Genomic DNA, 27222 nt, shown 5'->3' with positions numbered 1-27222 from the left:
GTAGAATATTTGCAAGCACTTATCACTCTTAGTACGAAAGAGTGCATAAGTAAATTGATATTCGCGAATGAATTTCACAATATGGTTAGCTTCTACAAGAGTTGGCTGAACAAAACTCATCTTTCCAATATCTTTTAACAACAAATTCAATGTATGCGTAGCACATGGTACCCATGTAATCTTAGGATATTTCTCCTGGCACAAAATCAGGCACTGTACATGCAAGGCTTTGCTCCATTGTATGCTTTACTTTATCCAAGTACTCTGTGCGCATTTTATTGTAAGGTGGAATAGTAAATTTTGATCGTGCTTTTACTGTGCAAAACAACGCATCTTCAAATGCAGGGTTATGCATGACATTAAATGATATCCCACAAGCAACAAACGCTTGTGTCCACTTCAAATGCATCTCCAATGTTGCAGTTCGATCAAAGGTAGAATATAGTGGACTAGACTGTTTACTCACACCATTACTTCATCTTGAGGCAGCAGTGCACATAGGAGGCATCGAGTGCATGTTAGAGGGTTCCCCAATTTGCGAGGAGCATTCTCTTGCTGAACTGACGCATTCCCTGATGCTACTGACGCTCACTTGTGGACATACCGCATCCTTATCCTGACCAATGCATCCTTGAGAGCATGATTCATGTAATATATGTGGTGATATTTGTTACCTTTGGTTACCACGGATATTGCCTTGGTTTTTAGTTTTGCAACATACTTATATAACTTAGTGCTAACGTTAGGTGGCAGATTAGAACAAGCTGCAACATTAATACCGACTCTAAATAGATGCTTCTTAACCCTCGTTGCACTGCCATGAAATTCATGGCCACAAGACTTACACTTAACATGAGACGTGTATCTACCATGCTTCAACTCTTCTACATTGTCCCACTCAGGCCCTCGGGATCCACCCATCGTAATCTTAAGCTATTTAAAGCACAAAATGACTTATGAGTAACTTTACATCAATAAATAATCATTGATGCCATGAAATAACCTACACATCTACCATTATGCATTCTACACTTTAAAATTTCTATTTCTAATTCTGAATTCATATTGAAAAATAATTGTATACACAAATAAAGAAGCAAATACAAATAACAAGAAATATCCATGCTTATTGAATCCTACTACCCCAATGCCATTTATGAAGCTAGCTTCTAACAACGGTCTATCAACAATGTCCCACCCCTTAGACCCGAGTGTGAACTATGTTCGAACACAAGGGATTCTAGCTTTTACAATTTAATAACCTATACCCCTAGTATGAACTATGTTTCAACATAGGGGATTCTAGCTCCTTTAAGTAACCTAAACCCTAGTGTGAACGATGTTCCAACATAGGGGATTCTAGCTCCTTTAATTAACCTAAACCCTAGTGTGAACCATGTTCCAACACAAGGGATTCTAGCTACTTTAATTTACTTAAGCCCTAGTGTGAACAATGTTCTAACACAAGGGATTCTAACTACTTTAATTTACCTAAGCCCTAGTGTGAACAATGTTCCAACACAAGGAATTCTAGCTACTTTAATTGATCTAAACCCTAGTGTGAACAATCTTCAAACACAAGGGATTCTAACTAAGACTCACTAACCCTAGTGTGAACTATGTTGAAACACAAGGATCTCAACTTACCTAAATTGCCTAATTTAATAGTTCTAATTTTTTTTTCTTACCACAAGTGGCAAGAGGCAGATTCCTTTTGTAGGAACTCGGGGAATTGTACAATGACAATGCGGCCCATAAGCAAGCTTATATAGCTAATAGTAATTATTTCGATAGAATTGAATTCGAGCATACGATAGAATACCTTTCGACAATATGGCATTCGATCGTATGACATTCGATCGAATACCATATGATCGATTTGCTGGGACTAAAACATTAAGTCGACTAATGACTGACGTGGCATGGAATAATACGACCGTATTTTAGGTATATTTGACTAAATACGCCCTTATTCATGTATAACGTATAACTCGTATAATGTATAATGCAACTTAGAAGAATAACTTCAATATTTAGTGACTCTTATATTTAGATGCCTCACAATACATTTGGGTTTTTGTCTCCTTGAACTTTGAGTGCATACACTACATGATAAGTTGTTTCATCTCTGACAACACTTATGAAAGCAACATATATTTTAGGTTTGTGGAGGTTTTATCATTTTATTGTCATGGTCTTATTACTAATACACTCTATGAAAAGATGGATGCAAGTTGTTTGGATTTGGATAATTTGGCCTTGAATCTATCATTTGTATATATATTTGTAGCATAAATATGTTTACATAAACATCCATTCAAATTTCATGTCAAGTGTGCATCTTTTGATAGAGATAGTTGAACAATTTGTTTGTGCATTAAGAGAGAGAGAGAGAGAGAGAGAGAGAGAGAGAGAGAGAGAGAGAGATGGGGAAGGGAGAGGGAGAGTTATACTTCAACAAGTGTGGAGAGAGAGAGAGAGAGAGAGAGAGAGAGAGAGAGAGAGTTATATTTAACATGTACATCAAAGTAGAAGCCATTAGACTTGTCATGGGTTGTGGTTCTGGATATGCCAAAGGTTTTTATTGGTGATGTTGGGTGGCTACATCAAATCATACTCAACCATGGTAAGATGAGAAATAAGACAGATGCAACTTTGTATGAAAGGCATTTTTCATGAACTCGCTATTTTTCTTGCTTCTTTTTGACGCAATTGGAAATGCAATCAGGTCCACCCTCGAAGTTGGATCTTCAATACACCCACACCCCTCCCAAGACTACGACTGGCCACAGATATAGAAGCCCCTAAGCTGATTGCATTATCCAGATTTGTGAGTGAGGACGATATACCTATCTTGATGTGTTCCTACGTAGGTGAGAACAATATTGTTGGAGTGTACAAGCTGCCCTCCTTCACAGAGAGGGCCGTCCTCTTCTCACCCGAGCCCATGCAGTCCCTCGAGACTGGGCCCAGTGGGCTGGCTTTCTTAGATGATCGTGATGGAAGGGAATCCTAGCTGATGTTAAGAAATCTTTGTACTCAAGCCTATATAATGAGGCTCTCACTATCAGGTACTTATTTGAGCTTAGTTGCTTCAGCTTTCTTACTAAAACTTGCTTAACTAGAGGCTCCACATTTTGTTTCATGGAGAGTAGCAAATTAGTTTTTAGGTTTTGTCCTTTCATTATCAATATTATAATCTTGTCATGTGGATCTGATTTTATAAGAGTGCCTTACATGTTGATTTATCCAATGTCCATCATTATCTTTATTAGGATGTATGACATGTCTCATGCCTACAACTTACCATGCCCTCTGCCTATACAAGTTGTTTTGGGTAATCATCTCGGGTATGAAAGTAACCAATCCGAAACTTTATAAGTCTAGAAAGTTTCTAGATGGTAACTCAAGTTTTTGATTTTGTTACAAGGGTAATTTCTAAGAAATTTCAAATTTATACTATGGGCCGAGGTCGTCAAAGGACTATATTGGGACACGTAGGCGTAGAGAGAGACGGAAAAGATAGGAATCGCCACTCGGCAGTCTTGTCAATTTAAACTTTCAGAGGCTTGTACTAAATACATCGAATCAAACGCGGCCGTCGCCGCCCCGCAGCGTCAAGTTAATGAATCTCGTCTCGTACCCTATTTGAATCTCTGAGTACAGCTTGCACTGCCTCCCATAGGAGTGAGGGCTTGCTGTCGTAGTGGTCAGCATAGCTGTGGGTGAAGCAAAGCGTTCTCTCACTTGCAGATTGGTGCTAGAGGTAAGATCTGCACTGCTACTTCAATGTGGATGTATTTGCAAGAAAGGCATGCTTGGCCCGGGTAAACTTGCAGTCTGTCGATAAAAGACCAAGTTTTTCTTTCTTTTCATCTTCTCTTTCTTTGTGCCCGCCTCTGTGTGTGTGCGCGTGCGATGCAAGCCTGCTTTTTCAACTATTTTGCCGAGTTTAGCCCTCGGCAGCTCACACATACAGATCTTTTGGTTTTTACTGGTCTGTTTTTTCCAGCCGGCAAGGATGGTGCATCGGAAGATCAAGATCACAAGGAGCAACACGCGGTTGGTGACATTGTCGGAGCTGTTGAAGAAGGCCCACGATCTCTCCGTTGTTCTGTGTGATGCCGAGGTCGCTGCCATAAGCTCTTCCAGTTTGCAAGCCCCAGGTCAGAATACAAGCTATGGCCTAACTGACCTTAAATATTTGGGCTTTCATTTTTGTGTACCTTGAAAATTGCAAAATTTTTAAGCAGCCTTTCTTGTGCAAACAATATTAAATTCTTGATTCAGCCCAACCTGTTTTCAGAAAAGCAAACAATCCCTTTCTTGACCACAACAGATGCCGACTCAACTTCTTGCTTGCCATGAGACGACAACCACCATCATGCCTGCTGCTGCAGCCCCCGTCTCGATTCTGTTGTGGAGCCATGTTGCCTTGCTCTGGTATGCCTGCCCGTCTCCGCGTGCTTTGTTGAGCCGCGTCACCACACGACCTCTCCTCTGTTGCTCAGCTGAGCTCCACGACCTTTTTTGCTTGCCAATCAAGTGCTCTCATATAGGTGATGGGAGGCGTGGTTGAAAGTAGGTAGGTGCCATGATAGAAGAATAGAAGGCGGGGGAGGCGATCGTGACTTAGCAGCGTGGGGGAGGTTATCATGGCAAGCAAGAAAAGGACTCTAGCTGACGTTGTGGTGGGTTGTCATTGCGGGTTGCAAGTAGGCGTGGTGGACTTGCCCTAGCGTATGGCTTTTCGCAAGAACGACCCTTGAACAAAGATAAAATGTGTTGGTTTATTAAGTTGGTTGTATCTTATCAACTGATTGTTGGTGAATTATACAAGCTAGTTAAGGACAATGTCTTACGAAGATGTGTGCGGGAAGATGAATTTTTCACAATATTAGATAAAGCATACTTAGGCATAGAAGAACAGAAGGCGGGGGAGGCGATCGTGACTTAGCAACGTGGGGGAGATTATCGTGGCAAGCAAGGAAGAGGCTCTGGCTGACGTTGTGGTGGGTTGTCATTGCGGGTTGCAACAAGCAGGCATGGTGGACATGCCCTAGCTTATGGTTTTTCGCAAGAACGACCCTTGAATAAAGATAAAATATGTTGGCTTATTAAGCTAGTTACATTTTATCAACTGATTGTTGGTGAATTATACAAGTTAGGTAAGGACAATGTCTTATGAAGATGTGTGTGGGAAGACGAATTTATCACAATATTATATGAAGCATACTCAGGAATAGCTGGAGGATACTTCGCTTGGGAAAATTATAGCTCGTAAGGTGTTTCAAGCGAGATTATGGTGGGCAACGTTATTCAGGGACGCCATGGAGTTTGTAAAAAGATGCAAAGAGTGTAAATGATTTGCTATTCCGCAACAAAGAGATAAGATGCCACTTATCCCTATTATTGTAAGACAACCTCTTGAGAAATGGAGAATTGATTTTGTTGGACCTATTAGTCTAGTTACGCATTCATGACACAAGCTCGATATGTGATTGTGACCATAGACTATTTCACGAAATGGATAGAAGCCAGAGTGTCTAAGCGAGTTGATATATGAACAATGGCTAAGTTCTTATATGAATAAATCATTTCAACTTTCGACTGTCCATTAGAATTAGTCAATGATCATGCTTCACACTTCATTAATGAGGTGATTGATCACTTATTTATTGCTGGATGTTTTGTAATCCACTGGAAGTCATCTCCTTATTATCCACAGGCAAATGGTCAAGCGTAGAGTATAAATAAGATTTTGTATACTATCTTGAAAAAAACATAGAAGCAAGTTACACGGATTGGGAACATAAGCTAGTTGCAACTCTATGGGCATATTGAACATCGTATAAGATAGTGATGGGATATACTGCCTTCCGTCTCGCTTACGGCATTGAGGCGGTAATGGCTATGGAGTACTTAGTTCCAAGCTTATGAATTGCAATGCAAGAACGATTAATTGAAAATGTATTAGCCGAAAGGTTGGTTGACTAAGAGAAACTTGATGAAACTCGACTAATTGCATCACATGGTCTTATGGTCAAAAAATTACGAAAGAAGCGTTGGTTTGACAATAACTTAAAACAAAAAGAACTAAAAATGGGAGACCTTGTCTTTATGTATGGTATCAGAACTACAAAAAAAAATAAACTCAAGTACAAAGGATTAAGATCCTTTCGAGTATCCAAAATCACATCCCAAGGGTCAGTCAAAATTGAAAACATTAAGAGCGTACAAATGGAGGGTTATATCAATAGAAGCAAGCTTAAAAAGTATTATGAATCACTGATCCAAGAGAAGCTCGTGCAAGAGCATCTCATTAGAAAATTTCAGAGGTCATTTTTGGTCCTTGTAAGAAATTCATGAATTCTTGATTTTCTCTCTCTAGAAAAAATGTTCAAAAGATATCCTCATTAAATGTGTATTTAACAAAAAAGGTCGAAAGCTACAAAACGTGGATCTGACAAGGTATTGAAAGGTGTGTACTACCTACACGTTGCTCTCAACTTTCTCAGTTCTCGTAAATGGCATTGACGTCATCAAATGGTACCTTTTTCAAAACTTTGATGCTGTATTAAGATTAAATTCTTTGCTAGTGGTATTTTGTTGTAGAATTTGTTATTTTTGACATCACCATTATGTCCGAAGTGGGCAAGAATCCCAAGAACAACTTTTGAATCACTTAAATCAGACACCTAGAGGCAAAAAAAGGTCAAGATGGTCTCATTTTCATTTGGCACACGAATAGAGGCTTTCAATGTTATTAAAAGTATCTATTCACGCCAAATGGCAATGAGTCTCTTTTAGACCTATTTTGATTGTTTCTGTCTCTTCGGGTGTCTGATTTAAGTGATTCAAAAGTCATTATGGAGATTTTTGGCTGCTTTGAACGCAATGGTGGTGTCAAAATTACCAAATTATACTCCAAAATACTATCAAAAGAAATGTATGGACTCAAGTGAGTATAGAGTTTAGCTCCAAAGTGCTTCTTCGTCGTATGATGATGTTAGCCATATTGAATAAAGTAACTCTATCTTATTTGAGAAAGATATCGGCATTGAATTTGTTCTCGATCATTTTTGAAAAAGGTTTCCTCATTCAATGTGTACTTGCTTATTTTTTGAATTTTTTTGTTATTTCTCTATGTTACGTTGGCTTCTTCCTGATTGGTTGCACTCTATTTTCTCTCTTTTAAAAGGTCCTCCAAAAGACCTTCAAAATGTTCTAATGATTAAAACAACATAAAGACCTAGCAAAGCAGAAAATTAACCAAGCTTAGGAAGAAGCCAAGGCAAGAGAGGCTACGGCTGAATAGATACTCCAGAAGAGAGTATTGCATGTGAACATGGCTGCACTAATCTTCCTTGATGAGGATGATTTGGACATTGAGCCAATTAGAATTAGTCAATGATCGTGCTTCACACTTCATTAATGAGGTGATTGATCACTTATTTATTGCTGGATGTCTTGTAGTCCACTAGAAGTCATCTCTTTATTATCCACAGGCAAATGGTCAAGCGTAGAGTACAAATAAGATATTATATACTATCTTTAAAAAAACATTAGAAGCAAGCTATACGGATTGGGAACATAAGCTAGTTGTAACTCTATGGGCATATTGAACATTATATAAGGTAGTGATGGGATATACTCCCTTCCGTCTCGCTTGCGGCATTGAGGCAATAATTCCTATGGAGTACTTAGTTCCAAGCCTATGAATTGCAGTGCAAGAACGATTAACTGAGAATGTATTAGCCGAAAGGTTGGTTGACTAAGAGACACTTGACTAATTGCATCACATGGTCTTATGGTCAAAAAAATTACGAAAGAAGCGTTGGTTTGATAATAACTTGAAACAAAAAGAACTAAAAATGGGGGACCTTGTCTTTATGTATGCTGTCAGAAGCACAAAAAAAAAAACTCAAGTACAAAGGATTAAGACCCTTTCGAGTATCCAAAATCACATCCCAAGGATCAATCAGAATTGAAAACATTGAGAGCGTACAAATGGAGGGTTATATCAATAGAAGCAAGCTTAAAAAATATCACGAATCACTGACCCAAGAGAAGCTCGTGCAAGAGCATCTCATTAGAAAATTTTAGAGGTCATTTTTCGTCCTTGTAAGAAATTCATCAATTCTTGATTTTCTCTCTCTAGAAAAAATATTTAAAAGATATCCTCATTAAATGTGTATTAACAAAAAAGGTCGAAAGCTACAAAACGTGGATCTGACACGATATTGAAATGTGTGTACTACCTACACGCTGCTCTCAACTTTTTCGGTTCGTAAATGGTATTGACGTCATCATATGGTACCTTTTTCAAAACTTTGATGCTGTATTAAGATTAAATCCTTTGCTAGTGGTATTTTGTTGTAGAATTCGTTATTTTTGACATCATCATTATGTCGGGAGTGGGCTAGAATCCCAAGAACAACTTTTGAATCACTTAAATTAGACACTTAGAGGTAAAAATAGGTTTAAAAAAAGGTCGAGATGGTCTCATTGCCATTTGGCGCGCAAATAGAGGCTTTCAATGTTATTGAAAGCATCTATTCGTCCCAAATGGTAATGAGTCTCTTCTAGACCTATTTTGATCGTTTTTGCCTCTCTGGATGTCTGATTTAAGTGATTCAAAAGTCATTATGGGGGTTTTTGGCTGCTGCAAACGCAATGGTGATGTCAAAAACACCAAATTATACTCTCAAAATACTATCAAAAGAAATGTATGGACTCAAGTGACTACAAAGTTTAGCTCCAAAGTGCTTCTCTGTATGATGATGCCAATCATATTGAATAAAGTAACTCTATCTCATCTGAAAAAGATACCCGCATTGAATGTGTTCTCGATCGTTCTTTAAAAAGGTATCCTTATTCAATGTGTACTTATTTTTTAATTTTTTTGGCTATTTCTCTATGTTACATTGGCTTCTTCCTATGATTGGTTGGACTCTATTTTCTCTCTCCTCTAAAAGGTCCTCCAAAAGACCTTCAAAATGTCCTAATGATTAAAACAACATAAAGACCTAGCAAAGCAAAAAATTAACCAAGCTTAGGAAGAAGCCAAGGCGAGAGAGGCCAAAGCTAAATAGATACTCGAGAAGAGAGTATTGCATGTGAACATGGCTTCACTAATCCTCCTTGATGAGGATGACCTGGACATCAAGCCAACATGACTCAAGGTGAAAGTCTTTAGACTAAAAGTTATGCAATGAGTATTGCACTAATAGATATGGGATCAAGTTATAATTTGATCTCTTATGAGACATGGGAAGCTCTAGATAAACCACACCTTGAGGCCACGAATGCACAAGTACGAAGTGTGCACTTGTCAACTACCAAAGCTGAGGGATCTCTAAGTGTTAATATTTTTATCAGAAATAATTCTTTGGTTGGAAAGGTGATTGTTATGCATCTGTAGGATCTATGGAGAAAGAAATGATCCTTGGATGATCTTGGATTAACATTAGTAATTGTAATATCTAGTGGAAAAAGAGGGTTGCACAACTGGACGAGGGCAACAATGTCATTACAGTGTCCCTATGGAGCCCAATAAACAAGGGGATGTAAGCTATGCTTGATGGTATGGAAACACCAATGGTGGTAAAAGCAACTCAGGTACCAGAGAAAGCATCCACCCCATAGTCCTTACGCAAAAACAACCAAAATCACCAGTAATTTAGTAGTGGGTGCTTAAGAATCAACTCCGATCCGAGATATACTATGATGAAAAAGAAATAATTGAGGAATCAGGAGCAAAAGGTTTGAGCTATAGACAAGGGATAGAGATGGCCTTTAAAGGTTAGCCAATAGTCTTTCAAACAAAGCCATCATCCATAAGGCACTCAAAAGCAATGGATTCGAAGGGATTTGCTAGCTGCACATGGCTATTACTAGGGTAATACAACAATATGGGTACCAACGTCCCACCAAAGTTCATTACTGTAAACACCTTCAGAAACATAGGAAGGAATGTTCAATAAGAGCAACCAAAGCTAATTCCCAGCTAAAATAAATGTTAGGAAAGCACAAAAATTGATTTGGAGAAAGAAGCCAATTCAACACGATGAACTGAAGATAGCACTCCCACCAACTGTACCCGCCAAAATAAAAGAGTTGGACAAAGTTAATGAGAAGAAAAGAGAAAAAGTGCAACTAATTGAGATAGAGACAAATCCAAATCAACAAAGATTCAGTAGAGGTACTCTTCAGTTGGATGGAGGGAAAGATCAAGCACTCTCACACGGAATTAAAATGATTGCAACAACAAATACCCAGAAGTGCCAAAGTACTACCTTGGTTTTCATGGCAATAAACAAAAAAGGAGGTACAAAGGTATTCGTTACTCAAAAATGGATACAAGGAAAAATGTTTAATATTCATGTCATGAAACATGATCATTCACTTCATTCAACCAACTTTTGACTGCATGATTGAGTGTTTGAACATGAAAGAAACATAGGGTATCAACCCTACACACGCACTCAACATACATACAACAATTCACGCTGTGAACTGGTTCTAAATGGTTCATGCCGTGAACCACCTACTTCATGGTGCAAAACGGTCACCTTTCTTCCACCAATCATGGGATGCCATGTGGCATACTTCATTAATACAATCGCCCAATCTGACGGTCATGTCATAAAATCAAATTCTTTCCTTATTTGTGCATTTCGCGTTTGTAATTCTTCATCGTGTGTGCATCACTAGGCATTGTCTCTCCCCGTTCTCGATTTCCAAGTGTTCAACTGTCCGCATAATTGGGATCTTCGAGTTGAGGTGGGAGCTTGTGCCTGGCCTTTATGTTCTTTTTTTTAAAATTCTTTCTTTCTTTTAAATTGCATGTCATGATTACATATTACAAAAAATCTAAATTGTGATTGTTGCATGCGTGTGTTTGATCCTTTGTTCTGCATTCAAGACATAAACCTACACTCACAATTTAGCTCTCCAAAAATGATCAAAAAGTACAAGAAAACTGGATGTGTACACCTGCCATCTCATGGGTTTTGTACCCTACTATTTCATGGTGCATAAACCTGCACTGTCACGATTTTAACCATTTCACGATTTCAACCCATCTCATGGATTGTCTCATGGTTCTAATTGTTTCACGGTTTCAACCCATCTCACGGTGCATAAACCTACACTCACAGTTTTAACCGTTTTACGGTTTCAATCCATCTCACGGATTAACTGCCTCACGGTTCTAATTATTTCACGGTTTCAACCCATCTCCCAGTGCATAAACATGTACTCTCACGGTTTTAACCGTTTCACGATTTCAACGCATCTCACAGTTTCAACCCATCTCACAGATTAACTGTTTCACGGGTTTAACCCATCTCATGGTTTCATACCCTGCTATCTCACGGTGCTTAAACGTACAATCTCACGATGTGCACCTTCTCGCCTGTAGGCATATACTCTCACCTGTTGTAGGAATGACTTTCTTATCATTATTATAAATGTCAACTTTAGCTACTTGTGAATCGAAAATCGAGGAGACTTCGATAGTCACACAAGACAATGCAACTAGGTCACCAATAAGCAGGAAGAAAAGACTAACACGTGGCCTAAAATTAAGCTATTTGGGACAGTATGCACAGCCATTTCATGGATCAATTATAAGCAAGGATGTCCATCCTACCCATGGGAAGACAGCTGTGCAGTACCACAGGTCGAAGTGCTTGCAAATCTTGGATGAATCGGAAGTCAGAGACAAATTAGAAAAAGTTGGCCTAGGAAGAATGGAAGAGTGTCTCCCTTGTACATTCAATCCAGAATTGTGTGTAGAGTACCTAAAATCCTATGAAATGGCCACAAAGAGAGGGAATGTGACCAAAGTATATAGAACCACAGTACATGTCCTACTCTTAGAGGAATTGATACGGGAAGCCTTAAAGTTACAACCACCAATAAAGATCCTCTCAACTTTGAGAAGATGTCCTTGGACGCAATGTTGAAGAGGAGCTCTTACAATTCCAACAGGGCTAAATATGACAATATTAGAGATGATGTGACAGAGAAAACTTGTAGAGCCATGTTCCTCATAATGGAGGTGAAACCAGTGGATCTCTAAACAGGGTTTCCCTTAACAGAATCGCCAAAGTGCATGAAGAAAAAGAAGATTGGACATGATACATTCATAGGGAGTTGGAAAACTATCTAAAGGCACACCATTCAAAGAAATGCAATCCTTACTTATTGACAAAGGTGTTGAATCATGTAGCACAACTACCTCTTCTAGATCCAGTGTACGAAGAACATGAACAGAAGCAAAACCACCAACACTCACCTTTGGAGAGTTACACAAAGGCCATACATTATTAATAGAGACCAAGGAAATCATGAAGGAGCTCAAGAAGAGTAGAAAGAAGAAAAACCGATAGGAAGATGCGGGGAATAATACCTGGAGTCACGGAGGAGTCGCAATGCCTAGAAGCAGAACTGGCCCAGGAGATAGCTTTCCATCAGGAAGTATTGGAGAAAAGAGAATCCAAAGACTTAAGTTTATCAGAAACTCCACTAAGCACAGTAGTAGAAATACGCCAACAAACCCCACCTCCTAACCCAGTACAAACTATTTTCAAAAACCTCTCCTCACTTCAAAATTCCATCATATCAGATCCACAAGCATTAGCTGAGTTGGGTACAGAAAAAGCCACAGAACAAGAGAAGTTGTAAGAAACCAAATCTAAGAAGAGGCCACATCAACACCTGTAGAGGTCCGCGACAGTTATAATACGGACGATGGGACATGGATACCATCTACAATTACAATCGGGAGCTGGATACTTTTACAGGGAAGGAGGAGGAAGAGGAGAAATGCTAATGAATTTGTGGAGCCATTCAAGGGACAAGTTAAAGAGTCAAGGTATGTGAATCTAGCAAGCATGTGACAGAGGTTACTTATTGCCTTCCATATTCAGCAGATCATGGCACATGGCATCATAAGTCCACTCATGTATAACAGGGGCAATCTGCCAATTACGCACACAGTTATGTAGTTCATCTACAACACATAATTCAACTTTATCCATATGCGTTTGCGAATACAACTCAAATTTGTAGGACACACCGGGTCAATTGAGCGGTCAACAATCAAAAGCTCACAACTTTCTGTTGTTGGAAAACCTTTGTGTCTTGTGGTAGGAGGAGAGCACTTTCCCTTTATGTATGTACTCTTATCTTTTAGTTATATGGTTGTCGAGAAGAGAAGAAGATAAAAGAAAATTCAGCCATCCATCTCTCTTATCTTGCACTCTCTTGTGTGTGTGTGTGTGTGTGTTTGCTTGGAAGGAACTCAAGCTCTCTCTCTCTCTCTCTCCCCCACATTATTTTTATGGTATCAGAGCTCTGGTTTATGTGAGAGCTAAGGAGGCAAGCAAGAGGAAAGAAGAAGCAAGGAAGGAAGTGGTACATGGATAAGAGCATCATCATCTCTTTTCCTTCTTGGTTTAGGTACAACACTTCTAGGTAGCTCCAGGAGCTACACATCTTCGATGGAGGAGCTGTCATGCTTGGAGGTGCTTGTGTGGTACTAATGTTTTACAGGCAAATTCGCATTTGGGGCATGTCTCAATCTCTGTTCTATCACTCCAAGGTATTTCCGGTGTATGTACATGTACTTTGGAGATTTGGTGACCTACAAGTTATGCTGAAGTACCGCTATAGTAGTCTCATAGAAGATACTGATGTGTTATAGGTTATATACAGAAATTGTCTATTGCAGTTATTTGATTGCAGGAAAATATATCTGGTGAAGGAATCATGTAGATTGTCAGCAGTGAGAAGATGGATAAGAACAACTTCCATGCTTGGAAGTTTAGAATGACCAATTTCCTTATGGGTAAAGGATTTTGGGACTATGTCAAAGGAGACAATGAGGAGTCTCCTGAGTTGTCTAAAAAGAATGCCACTCCCATAGCCATAAAAGCATTCAAGGATTGGAACCAAGATACAAGGAAAGTCATGTATTGGCTTTCAATTAGTATCATAGACACGATGATAGGATGCATATAGGATGCCAATACTCTAGCAGTTGCGTGGCAGAACCTGGTGTAGATGTTCTAGACCAACATAAAGATAAGAAATTTCCAGCAAAAACAAGAGCTGCATAATGTGGAAAGGAAAAGTATGTCTATCAATGAGGATGCTTAAAAATCAAGGGCATTGTGGAATTCCTTGGGTCTATCAATGTATCGGTGGTTGAAGATGATGACTTGGTAAGTGTCTATTTGGGCTTGGCAAAGAGTACATTCAAGGCCTCCATTGCAATCAGGAAGAATATTCCTAACTTTTGGGACTTGGTGTCTATACTGATCATAGAAGAAAAGGCTTTAGGTGAGGACTCTTCTTCACAAATCAAGAACACATTAGAACAGGCCTTCTACTCCAATTCAGGTAGAGGCAGAGGTGGAGGTCGTGGTTGAGGCCAATGTGGTGGCCATCAAGAAAATCAAAATTCTAGACACAACAACAATCCAATGATTCACATCAACAGCACTAATTATACATAGGTGGTAGAGGCCAGTCTAGAGGCAGGGGAGCGAATGAGTTTGAGGTGGTTGGCAAAGAAATCAGAATGAAAATAGCATAGAGTGCTATTATTGTGGCAAACAAGAGCACATGGCAAAGGACTGCTATAAAAAGCAGAATGACATTGAAAGTGGAAAGTTACAGCAAGGCAACTATGTATTATCTAGTAAACAGGGAGGTGATGACAGAAGTGAGCATCTGTTTGTGATGCAGCACATACTCAGTTCCATAATAGGGGATGTGTCAAGATCTCAAGATACATGGTATGTGGATTCTAGCGCCTCTAACCATATGGCCAATCATGCTGAGTGGTTTAAAGACACAAAAAATGAAAAAGCCAGGTTATGTAGAAATAGGTAATGATATTGCACATATAGTTAAAGTGCCATTGTCTATGCTTGATGAAAAAATGAAGTATTTGGTAGATGTACTTCATGTCCCAAATATTACAAAGAACCTAGTTTCTATTGGACAAATGGTTGAGCAGGTTTTGCAAGTGAGGTTTAATCCTCAAGGATGTTTTGTGGAAGACTTCAAAAATCAGTGTCGCTTGATTGCAAAGGGTAACAAAAATAGTAGGATGTTTACTTTGGATGTGAACATGCCTAAAGTAAAGGTAGCCATGTTTGCTCATGAAGCAGGTGTCATTACAGATATTAACACGGCACAAGTGCATTGGTCATGTGAATGTACAGTGAGGACCGAAGTCTATGCAGGCCCAAAATATTGTTACAGGTTTACCAAAGTTTAAGGATGATGGTATGCACAAAGTATATGAAGCATGCTAGCTGGGTAAGCAGGCTAAACATGATTTCCCACATGAAAAACATGTTAGTGCAAGGCCATTAGATGTTATACATTCAGATATATGGGGATCAACCAAGACTGCAACAGTTTTGTAGGTTGCAAGTCTTGCAAGTCTTATGTTACATTGATGACCACACTAGGAAAGTGTGGGTTTACTTCATGAAGGAGAAAAGTGAGGTGTGCTTACTTTCAAAGATTTAAAGCCTTGGTTAAGAAGGAAAAATACATGCAAATAAAATGCCTGAGATCAATTAGTGGGGGAGAATATTTTCCCAATGATTTCAACAATTTCTTGAGGAAGCAGGGAATCAAGAGACAATTTACAGAATGGTGTTGTAGAAAGAATAAATAGGTACATTGCATAAGTGGCATGTGCCTTGATGGCTATTTAAAAGAATATGCCACATTATTTTTGGGTAGAAGTAGTAGAAACTGATATGTACATTATAAACAGGACACCCATTGTAGCTGTTCATGGTATGATGCCTGAATAGAAGTTTACAAACATAAGACCAGATGTCTCACTTAAAAGTGTTTAGGTGTATTGCATATGTGCATGTTCCCGATGAAGCGAGAAAGTTGGATCCAAAGGCATAGAAATGCATCTTTTTTTGTTATGCTATGGAGGAGAAAGGTGATAGATATTATAACCCTACCACTCGTGAGATGAAAGTAAGTAGAGATGTTATCTTTGACGAGATGAGTAGCTGGTATGCACCAATCATCGTGAAGGCAGAAAAAGATGTAGATGTAAGAAGTGTTGACACGGCACCACATGTAGAGTAGCAACTAGAGGTGCTTAGTGGACTAGGAGAGTCCTCTAGTAGTGGACCCAATGTTTACCCAAGTTGAAGACAGATGTAGGTACACATGTATCATGCAAAGGGAAGAAAAAGGCAGATCAACCTTTTCTTCCTAATCTCTAAGTAGGTAAGTTATATGTGGATGGTGACTCTAGCGGCTTTGAACATAGCCTTGATGGAGGAGCTTGGCATCCCATCTGTGGTTACTCTGGTTTAAGGAGAACTAGGGCTTTTTTGAGAACACCTAGCAGTGTACACGAGGGTTAGATACCCTATTGATAGGTTGAGATATAATGGATATATAGCCCATCATTATGCTGATCTCTAAGTAGGTAAGTTATATGTGGATGGTGACTCTAGCAGCTTTGAACATAGCCTTGATGGAGGAGCTTGGCATCCCATCTGTGGTTACTCTGGTTTAAGGAGAACTAGGGCTTTTTTGAGAACACCTAGCAGTGTACACGAGGGTTAGATACCCTATTGATAGGTTGAGATATGATGGATATATAGCCCATCATTATGCTTACATGGTTAAAGCAATATAGGATTTGGAGCCCACTTGTTTTGAGTAGGAACTTGGAATTAAGAAATGTGAAGATGCCATGAATGAGGAGATGGTAACATTAGATTTAAATGCATCAAACATGGGAGTTAGTGCCTTTGCCTAAGGAAAAGAAGGCAATTGGATGTAAGTGGGTGTATAAAGTCATAATGCTGATGGTTTAGTGAGCAAGTATAAGGCAAGATTAGTGGCCAAAGGCTATGCACACACTTATGGCATTGACTATGTAGAGACATTCAGCTCGGTTGCAAGAATGGCAACCGTGAGAGTTGTCATTACTATGGCTGTAGCAAAGGGTTGGTCTTTACATCAGATGGATAATTTTCAAGAAGAAGTTTACATGATGTAGCCACTAGGTTTTGAGCGTGATGCACTCTTAGATTTTATATGCAGGTTACATAAAGCCTTGTATGACTTAAAGCAGGCACCCAGAGTATGGTCAAACAAGATTGGAGAGTATCTTGTTACCATTGTATTTCAAATATCCAATGTAGATTTTTCACTTTTTTATGTAAAAAATACAGATAGAGGGAACATGCTATTAGTCATCTATGTGGATGACTTGATTATCATCACTGGTGATAGTGATGTTGACATATAGGATGTCAGGAGGCTTTTGAAGCAAAAGTTTGAGATAAAGGATTTGGGTGAGCTGGGATATTTTTTTGGGAAAGTGTTGGTGAGATCACCTCATGGCATTTTGTTATTGCAAAGGCAATATGGCTTAGACATGTTGTCCAAGTATGGTATGATAGGTTGTAAATCCTATTTCAGTGCCATTGGAGCAGAACACAAAGCTTTCTACAAATATAGGTGAAGTTTTGGAGGACCCCACTACATACAAGCGCATAATGGGTAGCTTGATCTACATGACCATTACTAGGCTAGACTTGAGCTATGATGTTGGACTTGTGAGTAATTTATGCAGACCCCTAAGAAGCCACACTTGGATGCGACTAGATGGATTCTCAGGTACATAAAGTGCATAGTTGATTATGTAATTTTCTACGAGGCTGGTATAGAGATACAACTACATGGGTAGACAGATATTGATTGTTGGGATGGCAGTGTTGCAGACAGGAGATCTACCAGTGGTTTTATGTTCTCATTTGGGAGTGTTGCTGTGAGTTGGAGCTGTTGAGATATCGAGCTCGTCTAGTGAGGCAGTGGACATTGATGACCCGCTTGGGGGATAGGCCCCACACTTATACCACTGGCATGGTTGGTGAGATCTTGGGTGATATGCGGCCAGTGGGATGACAGGCTGTGTGACAGCCATTCTAGAGACTGGCATAGTTATAGCGTCAGCTCATTTAGTTGGGTTCACACAAAAACAAGGACTACCCACTAATGGGTTAACACTATAGAAATTGGCTTGTTACTGTAGGATGACTTGGATTTCTGGAAGGATTACGTAGTTGACTGAGAATCATGTTAATACCTACAAGTGTGTACATTATGTATAAACAAATATATAGTTTGTCTAGAGTCTCTATTTTGTTGATATTGATGCCAATTTGAACTCTTGAAGAGTCTTGCATAGAAGTAAAGAAGAGGTAAATAATGCTAAGTAACAAGAAGATCCATGATGAACACAAAATTTCTACTTAATAAGGAGATACATAAGAGTCAATATTAAGCATACTACTCTTTGATAAACTGGTATTATTAAATTGAGATACATAAAACTTAAAGAGAAAGAGGATGATGATGCATGCAACATTATGGTTCAAAGTATGATAATATTTGTTTAAGGATTCTAAGGAAGTAAAAACAAGCACATAACTTGATTTAGTGACTTCAAATAAAGGCAAATGTGGAGTGGAGGTGGGTATGTGTGTGGGGGCTGGGCCGGCAAGAGCAACCCACAAGGGGGAGAGGGGTGTTGGTGTCAAATCTGGAAACACTTGAGTAAGAACAGTGCAGAAAAAACAGCAAACGAGAAGGAGAGAGATAGAGGCGTGTAACTCTGCTCTATATACACAAGATCCTGAATATACAATACAATATGACAAGGGGGCTATGGGGCCATTTTATATGGCCGCAACACTGCAATCGGCCTACGCATAGGTAACCGACAGGCCTAGATCTCCACGACCAGCCCATAGACACCCAGTCGCCAGCAATGCCAGGGTGTCCACGACCTGTGTACAGTCGGCCAGCACCAGAGCTGAAGTCGAGTACTGCAGGTACAGTCGGCCACCTACCAAGATCTCCTGCCACCACAGAAGTGTCACCCAAGCCACAGAAAAAATGAAAAAAATGGGGGAGAAATACAGGGAGTGAGGAAAAATGAGAACAATACCTACAAGGGCGGGCACACCCACAACAAAGGCCCTGGTGTCTACATAAAGACAGGAGATGACTTCTAATACCTCCTCTCAGCCTGGCTATGAAACCAACCACAAGGAGTTGGGGTGCCACCGGAGCAAATCCTGAGATAGTGACTTCGTGAAGAGTGCACCATACTCTCCTCCGTCGAACAGAACTCTAGCAAGATGTCATCAGCAAACGAACTGTTCAATCACGAACAAAGTGCCTCTGGATGACCATGGGTTCCTTCAGTGTGGAAGCCCAATCCCACCATCATGCAACCTCTGCAACCTCACCACCTCACAAGCAGCATCATAAGCAGCTCGATACTCTGCCTCTGTCATCGACAAGGCAAAAGATGACTGCCTCTTACTACTCCATAGAACTGCTCCTAGGCCTGAAGTAGATCTCCTCGTGTCCGGATCTCCTCCCCAATCTGAGTCACTCCAACTGTGGAGTCGGACTCCATCAGTCAATCCCCCTCCTGTGTAAAAGAGTCCATGATCCTTCGCATGCTGCCAGGGATTTTATATTCACGTGATCACAAGATTTTTTTTGTTAATAACACTTGTGAACATGTTATTCACATGTTCACATGTTTTCATGTTCTCAAAATAGAAGGTCACCAGTGACCTGGTAACCTGCCGAAGCCCGCCGGGCTTTTTTGTTTTCCCGGCGGGGGTAAATCCATTTTCCCGGCGGGAAAAAATGTTTTAAAAAATGGTCAAAATATTTTCATGTTCACAGTCATTCCTACCATTTTTGGGCCTTCTGGACTCATTTATGATGTCAAAAGTTCAAAATTCTTTGTACAAAAAAAGTTATCTCTAAATTTATCGCCTTAAGCTCGATTACCATCAATTAGATCTTATTATACTTCCAATTGAGTCTAATTGACATCAATTAATATCCAATTGAGTCCAATTGGTATCAACTGAATGCAAAACAAAGAAGGTGGATGAAATTTTTACAGGAATATGATTTTGAAATCATTTATAGACCAGGATGAGAAAACAAAGTCTCCGATGCATGAGCAAAAAACCAGAAGTTGCTTTAGTGAGTGCAATCACTATCATACATAATAGTTTGGGAGAACGGGTAAAGAGTGAGATCCCAAGATATTCTTTCTTCAAAACAGCTTTTGCGAGTTTGACAAAGAAATATAGGTCACAAGAGGAAATAGATGCATTTGCAAAGTATGAAGTAATTGATGGAATATTATATTATGAGAGAAAAGGTTATGCATACCTACTGTTGTGGAGATCAAGAGCAAGTTAATGCATGACCTTCATGATATTTCCATAGCAGGACATCTAAGATTTCAGAAGACATACACTAAGGCTAGAAAGAGTTTCTTTTGGCCAAGTGTAAGGGATTATGTGGCAAAATGTCTAAAATGCCAATAAGTAAAAGCTGAGCATGTAAAGAAACCAGGCTCTATGTTATAATTGGATGTGCCAGAGATAAAATGGCAATGTATATCAATGGACTTTATTACTGGGCTACCAAGGACTAAAGGAGGTTATGACAACATTTTTGTGGTGGTAGATAGGCTTACAAAAGCCACTCATTTCTTGCCTACTATCAAGAGTTCATATACCGCTATGGATGTGGAAAATGTATTTGTGAAGAATATCTTCAAGTTACATGGTATGCCTAAAAGTATAGTATCGGATCAAGATTCTCGATTCACTTCAAATTTTTGGCAGGTATTATTTAAAGCTGTTGGGACATCACTTGATATGAGTATTGTATATCATCCTCAAAGTGATGAGCAAACAGAAAGAGTGAATCAAATGTTGGAGGACATGTTAAGAATGTATTGCATGGATAAACCTAGAAAGTGAGATGAATACTTACATATGGTGGAATATTCATACAATAGTAGTCCACAGTCTACTATTGGAATGTCTTCATTCAAAGCATTATATGGGCAAGATTGCACGTCACTTGTATTATGGTATGATCCTATTGGGAGGGTTGAGATAAGCAAACAGAGGCTTGATGAAATGGAGATGCAGACAAGAGACATAAGGGAATGCATAAGAGTTGCTCAAAGTCATCAAAAGAGTTATGTAGACAAGAGAACAAGCCAAGAGAATTCAATGAAGGTGAAATGGTATTCTTAAAGGTGAAACCAAAGAAGAGTTCTTTAAGACTTGGGAAGTTTAAGAAATTAGCACACCTAGATATGTAGGACCTTTCAAGATACTTAAGAAGATTGGAACACAAGATTATCGCCTACAACTTCTAGAAGGAGTTAAAGCACATAATGTTCATGTAAGCTTATTGAAGAAGCACGTGGATGATCCAAATCACATATTGGGTGACAATACAAGAGTGGAAGAAGTGGGTAATTTTGAGATAGAACAAGAGAAAATTTTAGATCGTAGGGTTAGGAAGCTTAGACATCGGGATGACATAGTCGATCTCTTGATAAAATGGAAGACATATCTAGTTAAAGATGCCACTTGGTTGTCCGAGGATCATGAGGACCCACTATTCTTAGTTTGTGTGCTGATGAGGACAACACTCTTTTTTTTAACCCAGGGAAAATGTAACGTACTCATATGTATGTATTTTTGGGTCCATTTGACTCGGCAATTTTTAGCATCTATATTAATGTTGAAAAGTAGGAAATAATTAGAGGACATAAAAGATTAAGTTTGGTCACAAATTTAGTAATTTAGATATGTCGATTTTGAGACTTTTTATGCATGTTTTATGCTATCATTTGCATACAATTTCTATTTTATACTTAACCATGTTAGATAATGTATAAGAGGGTCATAGTGAGTGGTTTAGCCTAAAGGAAGCTTATATGGGGATTTACATAATAAATATAATCGCAACAACAAGCGTCCGAAAACGGGACCTAGATACCAAATTGACCCTTAATTTTTAGTAACGGCCTCGCATGAGGGTGTAGATAACTTTATTTGTCAGAGAGAAAAATTAAAGAAAGTTAGTTCATCACAAGACAAATAAAGTCCGTGCTCAGATAATTGGGAGATTCTGCATGGGGTGGTCGGTATTCGTGAAACGAAGAAGAGTCATTCGAGGCAGATTGCACAAATGATGCGATTGAAAAAGCACATGAGGAATCCGCGAATCCCTCAAGAAATTAAAGCAGTCTCTCAAATCCTCATTTGGAGAAGTACTCTTCTCTCGTTGGTAAAGCTAGTATAGCTTCAACCCTTGCATCTTTAAAGGATAAACATGAGTTATACCAAGACATTAAGAGATACATAGAACATGACTGTGAGGATTCACAAGTTTCCAAACAGACCTCAATTAGAATTGTCAAAGGACCAAATGTGCCATTATACACATTGAGTACTCTTGAAAAAGCTGAGAGCCAAAAAGAGGATGAAAGTGAATGGGAATATGAAACCAAAATGGGATCTGAAGCTGAAACAAAAATTGAAACATCCATGCTTCCTCTTAAGTATTCTATCATGGTATGGTTGGATTTCCCTATGGGCAATGATGTTAAGTGCAAATGCACGTTGATTGGACCTCGAGCTAGTCATAACATCATGAAAATAAACACTTGGGTGTCATTGGGACAACCGAAAATCATCCCTAAAGACAATGGTCTTACAAGAGGTGCCAATAGACAAAACATTGAAGTTCTAGGTTACTTTAGCTATGCTACTCAAATAATCGGTGGAAATGTGAAATTCAGATTCCATGTTACCTCAGATTCTCTTGAGTATGATGTCATCCTTAGTGGATCTTCGCGGTAAGTGACTCATTATATTGAATTGATCAATCCATGGAAACAATCACCTTGAACATTGTGAAATTGCTATTTTTACGAGATGAAGAGATCTTAGAGGAGTTGGAACTTCCAAAATATCTTACTCAGACTATCCCAAGAATTATGGTTGGATTGGAACTCTCCACTAAACCTACCGCAATTCAAGCACAACTTTATCTAGCACGAGAGCATAATCTCATGACCCTCGAGTTATGGGATTTGTTAGGTCAACCAACACTCACGGCTCATCCTGATAGAATTCCATTCATACAAGACTTAAACATGCCATGTTTGGGGTACTTTGAACATACAATATATATTGAAATTTACCCCCTTACTTCTTGCAAGTTTTTTGTGGTTATGTGTTGGAAGAAAATTTGATATTAGGGCATAAATGGACTATTACTGCCCAAGCACCACTGTGCTTTACTAGCAATAGGATCATCATGATTATCAACGATATAAAGTTGACAATACCATACTGCATGGAAGAGGATCCAACCCTAATAGATTTCTATGATGCTGAACACAAAAAGTTACAAGCCTCTTCCATGGAAGCCCCTCTACACAATGACTTCCATCTGTATCAATGATTGACTCTGATAAAGCATCTATCCATTCAACTCCATCCTCAACAACAAAGTCCAATGCCATAACCTCACACTCCACATCTATTTCTGAAGAAGATCCCCAAGTGCAACCATTTACCTCTAAACAAGGACTCAAGGGAAAAGCTCCTAAGCCAACGCCTCTTCATCAACTAACACCTCTTCATCAACCAACGCCTCTTCATCAACCAACCTCACCAAAGAAGACGCTTGCATTCTCACAAGCCTCATCATCAATAGCCACTTTGGATGAGACTTAAGCCTTATTAATACCCCCCCATGAGACTCAAGCCTTATTAATACCCCCCCATGAGTCTCAAACTCGTAACCTCAATGCCAAAGCCAATGTGAAGGAGGACCCACAACCTTTCACTTCCCACGAAAAAGAAACCTCCACCAAAACAACCAAAATCAAGATATCTTAATGGTATCAAAATGTGGGTGGAGGAGAAGCTACTTGTAGCCTAAGGCACTACAAAGACACCAATACAATTTGTGTGTGCCTCGATCATCAAAGCCTCTTCCTTAACGCAGCACTCAGAGGCCAAAGAAAAATAAAAGTACTCCACAACAAGATCCACAAAAGCCTATGTGAGTTCCTTAAAGAACTCCGGCAACTTAACAAGTGTGGGTACCAAAAAGCTTACTGCAAGTACAAGGGTACTACCATGAAAATACCAAAAAGCTTACTACAAGTACAAGGGTACTACCATGAAAATACCAAAGCTTGGATTCCCAAGCGCATCAAAAAGTCCCCTAATCCTGCATAAAGAAAGAAACCTCAGCACCAAAAACATCACCCATGAATTTATAATGTTCATCAAAGATAGGTGCATGTGCACGTGCTCCAATAACAAGGATACTATGATGGTAATCCCATCATATCAATGCCAAAATAAAACAAAGTGAAAACAACCTCACCATAGACATCAACCCCAACAGCTTCACCTAAGATTTGACAAGAATGGAGGCCCAAGCAACACCAAGATAACCACTCAAACCCTCTCATGCATTGAGCACCTACATAAGATCGTGTGTGTTCAATCAACCCCAATGGTAACCAACCAGAAGCTGTACCTACCGCCTCGATAACACTTGAACCACAAAGTCAAGAATAAATTCCCACGTCTGTAAATGGAGACTTATGAGTGCATCAAAGATAAACTCACAATGCTCTTTTCACCCCTCTAGATATGAGAAACATGAGTGTAGAAGCTACGTGGTAGACTTAAGAACCTATTCTCTCCAAAAAAAGAGAGTAGCCACAAGAACCTTTTGCTCACTAGCAAAAAAAGAAGAAGAAGAAGAAGAAAAGAAAAAGATAAAAAAGAAGAAGAAGACACACATACACAAGGGAGTCACACATATGGCCTACCTAAAAATAGTAGAATTTCACAAGCAACTCTCAACGATCTTTAATAGCAATTACATTTTTGTTAAGCTTATAGCTTACTATTCGTTTGGTTAAGTTAATGTAGAAGCTGTTCCATGAGTACATATTGATACTCATGCACTAGAGGACATTTGCACCAAAGCCTTACCATTGAAAACCTTCCAGATACATCTCTGGATGGGGGGCTATGGTGGACAAAATCCTGGTCAATGGTATAACCCATCACCTATATTTTTTCTTCAAATTGTAAACCTCTCCAAACAAAGTCTTCACAACACAAGGATCGCTAATCCGTAGTGAAGATATCTATATTAGCCTCGCAAGTTGACATGATTCTTTCAAGCCTCGCCAACAAGTGGCTACTTCAACAACAACAGCTCAATAAGAGTCCATTTGACTCATTTAATGTACTTCATGTATCCTTGCTTCATAGTGCACTTAAATATATATAAAAGTATAAAAAAAGCACATAAGAAGAAGCATACAGGAACATGTCCTACAGTAAGAATCATGCCACAAAAGGGACTTCATCGAGGGCCAATATATTCAAATGCTGAATGTCGCTTCAATGAATCATATGAGGAACTGAGAAACGCAATCTTGTTCTCATGATTATGTTTACGTTCCTCTAAATCCTTCCTTCTCTTCTTCTCCATTATTAACATCTCTTAGTTTCCCAACTAATACGGAATCCCATGTAACTCTGCTCATGATTGCCAAAAACAATGTGAAAATTTGATATTAAAATTTAAAAAATAAAAAATCCAGCTCATAAAAATGTAAAAATGCAATCACTCATAAAAAAACCCCATCCCCACACCCCATTAGGAATTCCCAATAAACCACTAGCCTTTTCATTTACTAACTATCCTTTCTTATTCCTTCCAAAGGAGCAAGGACCATTGAGCATCACTCAACATCAAAAGCCATCAACTTGCCAATTCTCCCCACATAAAGGTCTTCAACAGATTACAAGGACGCGATCGACATCAAGAAGGGAAAAATGTTAACCCATTCCTAGGGTTACTAGGATTAACAAGAGCTACTATCATTATCTTATATCAAGGAGTCAAAGTGGATACACCAAAAGATCATACATTCAAGATATGAAGCAATGGTGTCCATATCTATAACTTAGATGGGCGCCCGTAATGGTCCTGTGTAATAATACTTATGGCGATTTGCGCTTCAAGAGCGTGTGGTAGTAAGTTAGGATGAATTCCCAAGTGATGTACTCCATGGATATATTATGAGAGTAGTCATTGTAATAGCATTAGGCCTTTTATGAGCCTAAAGTGCCCAACCGGCCACAGTTTAAGTGAGTGTGAACACTTATGGCTATGTATATAAGTGAATATCACTCATAATACAAAGAATGCTCCCATTGTGCAATAGAGTCTTGCTCTTGCTAATCTCTCTCTCTAATTCTTGCTAGTGAGTGTGTGTGAGTGGTGTGAGGTGAGAGGAGGGACGATTACACGTAGTGCAATGTGATGGTGTGACAACGCTCGTGGGAGGCATGGTGGAATTTTTTCTCAAGGATTTGTAAAGCTTGGGGACCTCAGGGATTACAAGATCGGCCATTGGAAATATCCTCATGACAATTGGCGGCTCACCAGGTAATCTCTTGTTGGATGTGTTTCAAGGAGGGTTAGGGTGAGCCATCATAGGTACCGGTAGAGACGAGGAGATGCACAAGGAAAACGAGCAGCTGAGGCAAGAAATCGAAGCCTGGAAAAAGATATTTGAAGTTTTGCCGGCCGCGCAACCTGAAGGGAAGAGGAAGGAGGTAGTTCTATGGACTAGATCAATGATGGATCTCATCCCCGAGAATGAATTAAAGGAGCATGCATGGGAAGCCATGAAGAAACTAGAAGAGAAAGTGAATGATGAGGCAACTCTCAGAGTCAAGATAAAAGAACTGGAGGTGTCGATTGAAGAATTTGAAGAACAACAAAAATAAGATGGCAACACGATTAAAGCCCTGAAAAAGGAACCAGAGGTAGCTACACCTACAAGAGTGACTAGAGTCAAAGGTGGGAAGATGACCATCGTCAAAGCTATTATCGCTTTGATGATAGCTAATACCGACCTGAAGAAAAAAACAGATCAGATGGAGGCTATGAAGAAAGCAGTAAAGAGAATGTGGGAGAGAGAGAGAGAGCTTGAGTTCCTTGCAAACAAACACACACACACACAAGAGAGTGCAAGACATAAGAGAGATGGATGGCTGAATTTTCTCCTAGGCTTCTTCTCTTCTCTACAACCATATAACTAAAAGATAAGAGTACATACATAAAGGGAAAGTACTATCCTACAATAACATACAAAGAGTTTGTCTATAGTGTGAACTTGACTATATGAGCTAGTGCTATAACTATGCCATAACTCTAGTACTCCAAAGTGGCTATCACACAGCCTATCAT

General features: G+C 39.2%; 1 protein-coding gene across 1 annotated transcript in view; it reads left to right on the top strand.

The window, feature by feature from the left end:
• The first annotated feature begins 3616 nt into the window (after positions 1-3616).
• The window catches only part of LOC147621227 (zinc finger CCCH domain-containing protein 17-like), a 58508-nt gene continuing 34902 nt past the window's right edge, over positions 3617-27222 (top strand). Inside the window, exons 1-2 of the mRNA XM_086824430.1 lie at positions 3617-3766; positions 4013-4166. Of these exons, the coding sequence (XP_086680556.1) occupies positions 4022-4166 (145 nt within the window). The 5' untranslated portion in view covers positions 3617-3766; positions 4013-4021. The remainder of the gene's footprint in view (positions 3767-4012; positions 4167-27222) is intronic.

This window comes from Cibotium barometz, chromosome 30 (genome assembly GCF_041138505.1).
Source record: "Cibotium barometz isolate CiBa-2024 chromosome 30, ASM4113850v1, whole genome shotgun sequence".
NCBI lineage: Eukaryota > Viridiplantae > Streptophyta > Polypodiopsida > Cyatheales > Cibotiaceae > Cibotium > Cibotium barometz.
This window is presented reverse-complemented; position numbering and strand designations above follow the sequence as displayed.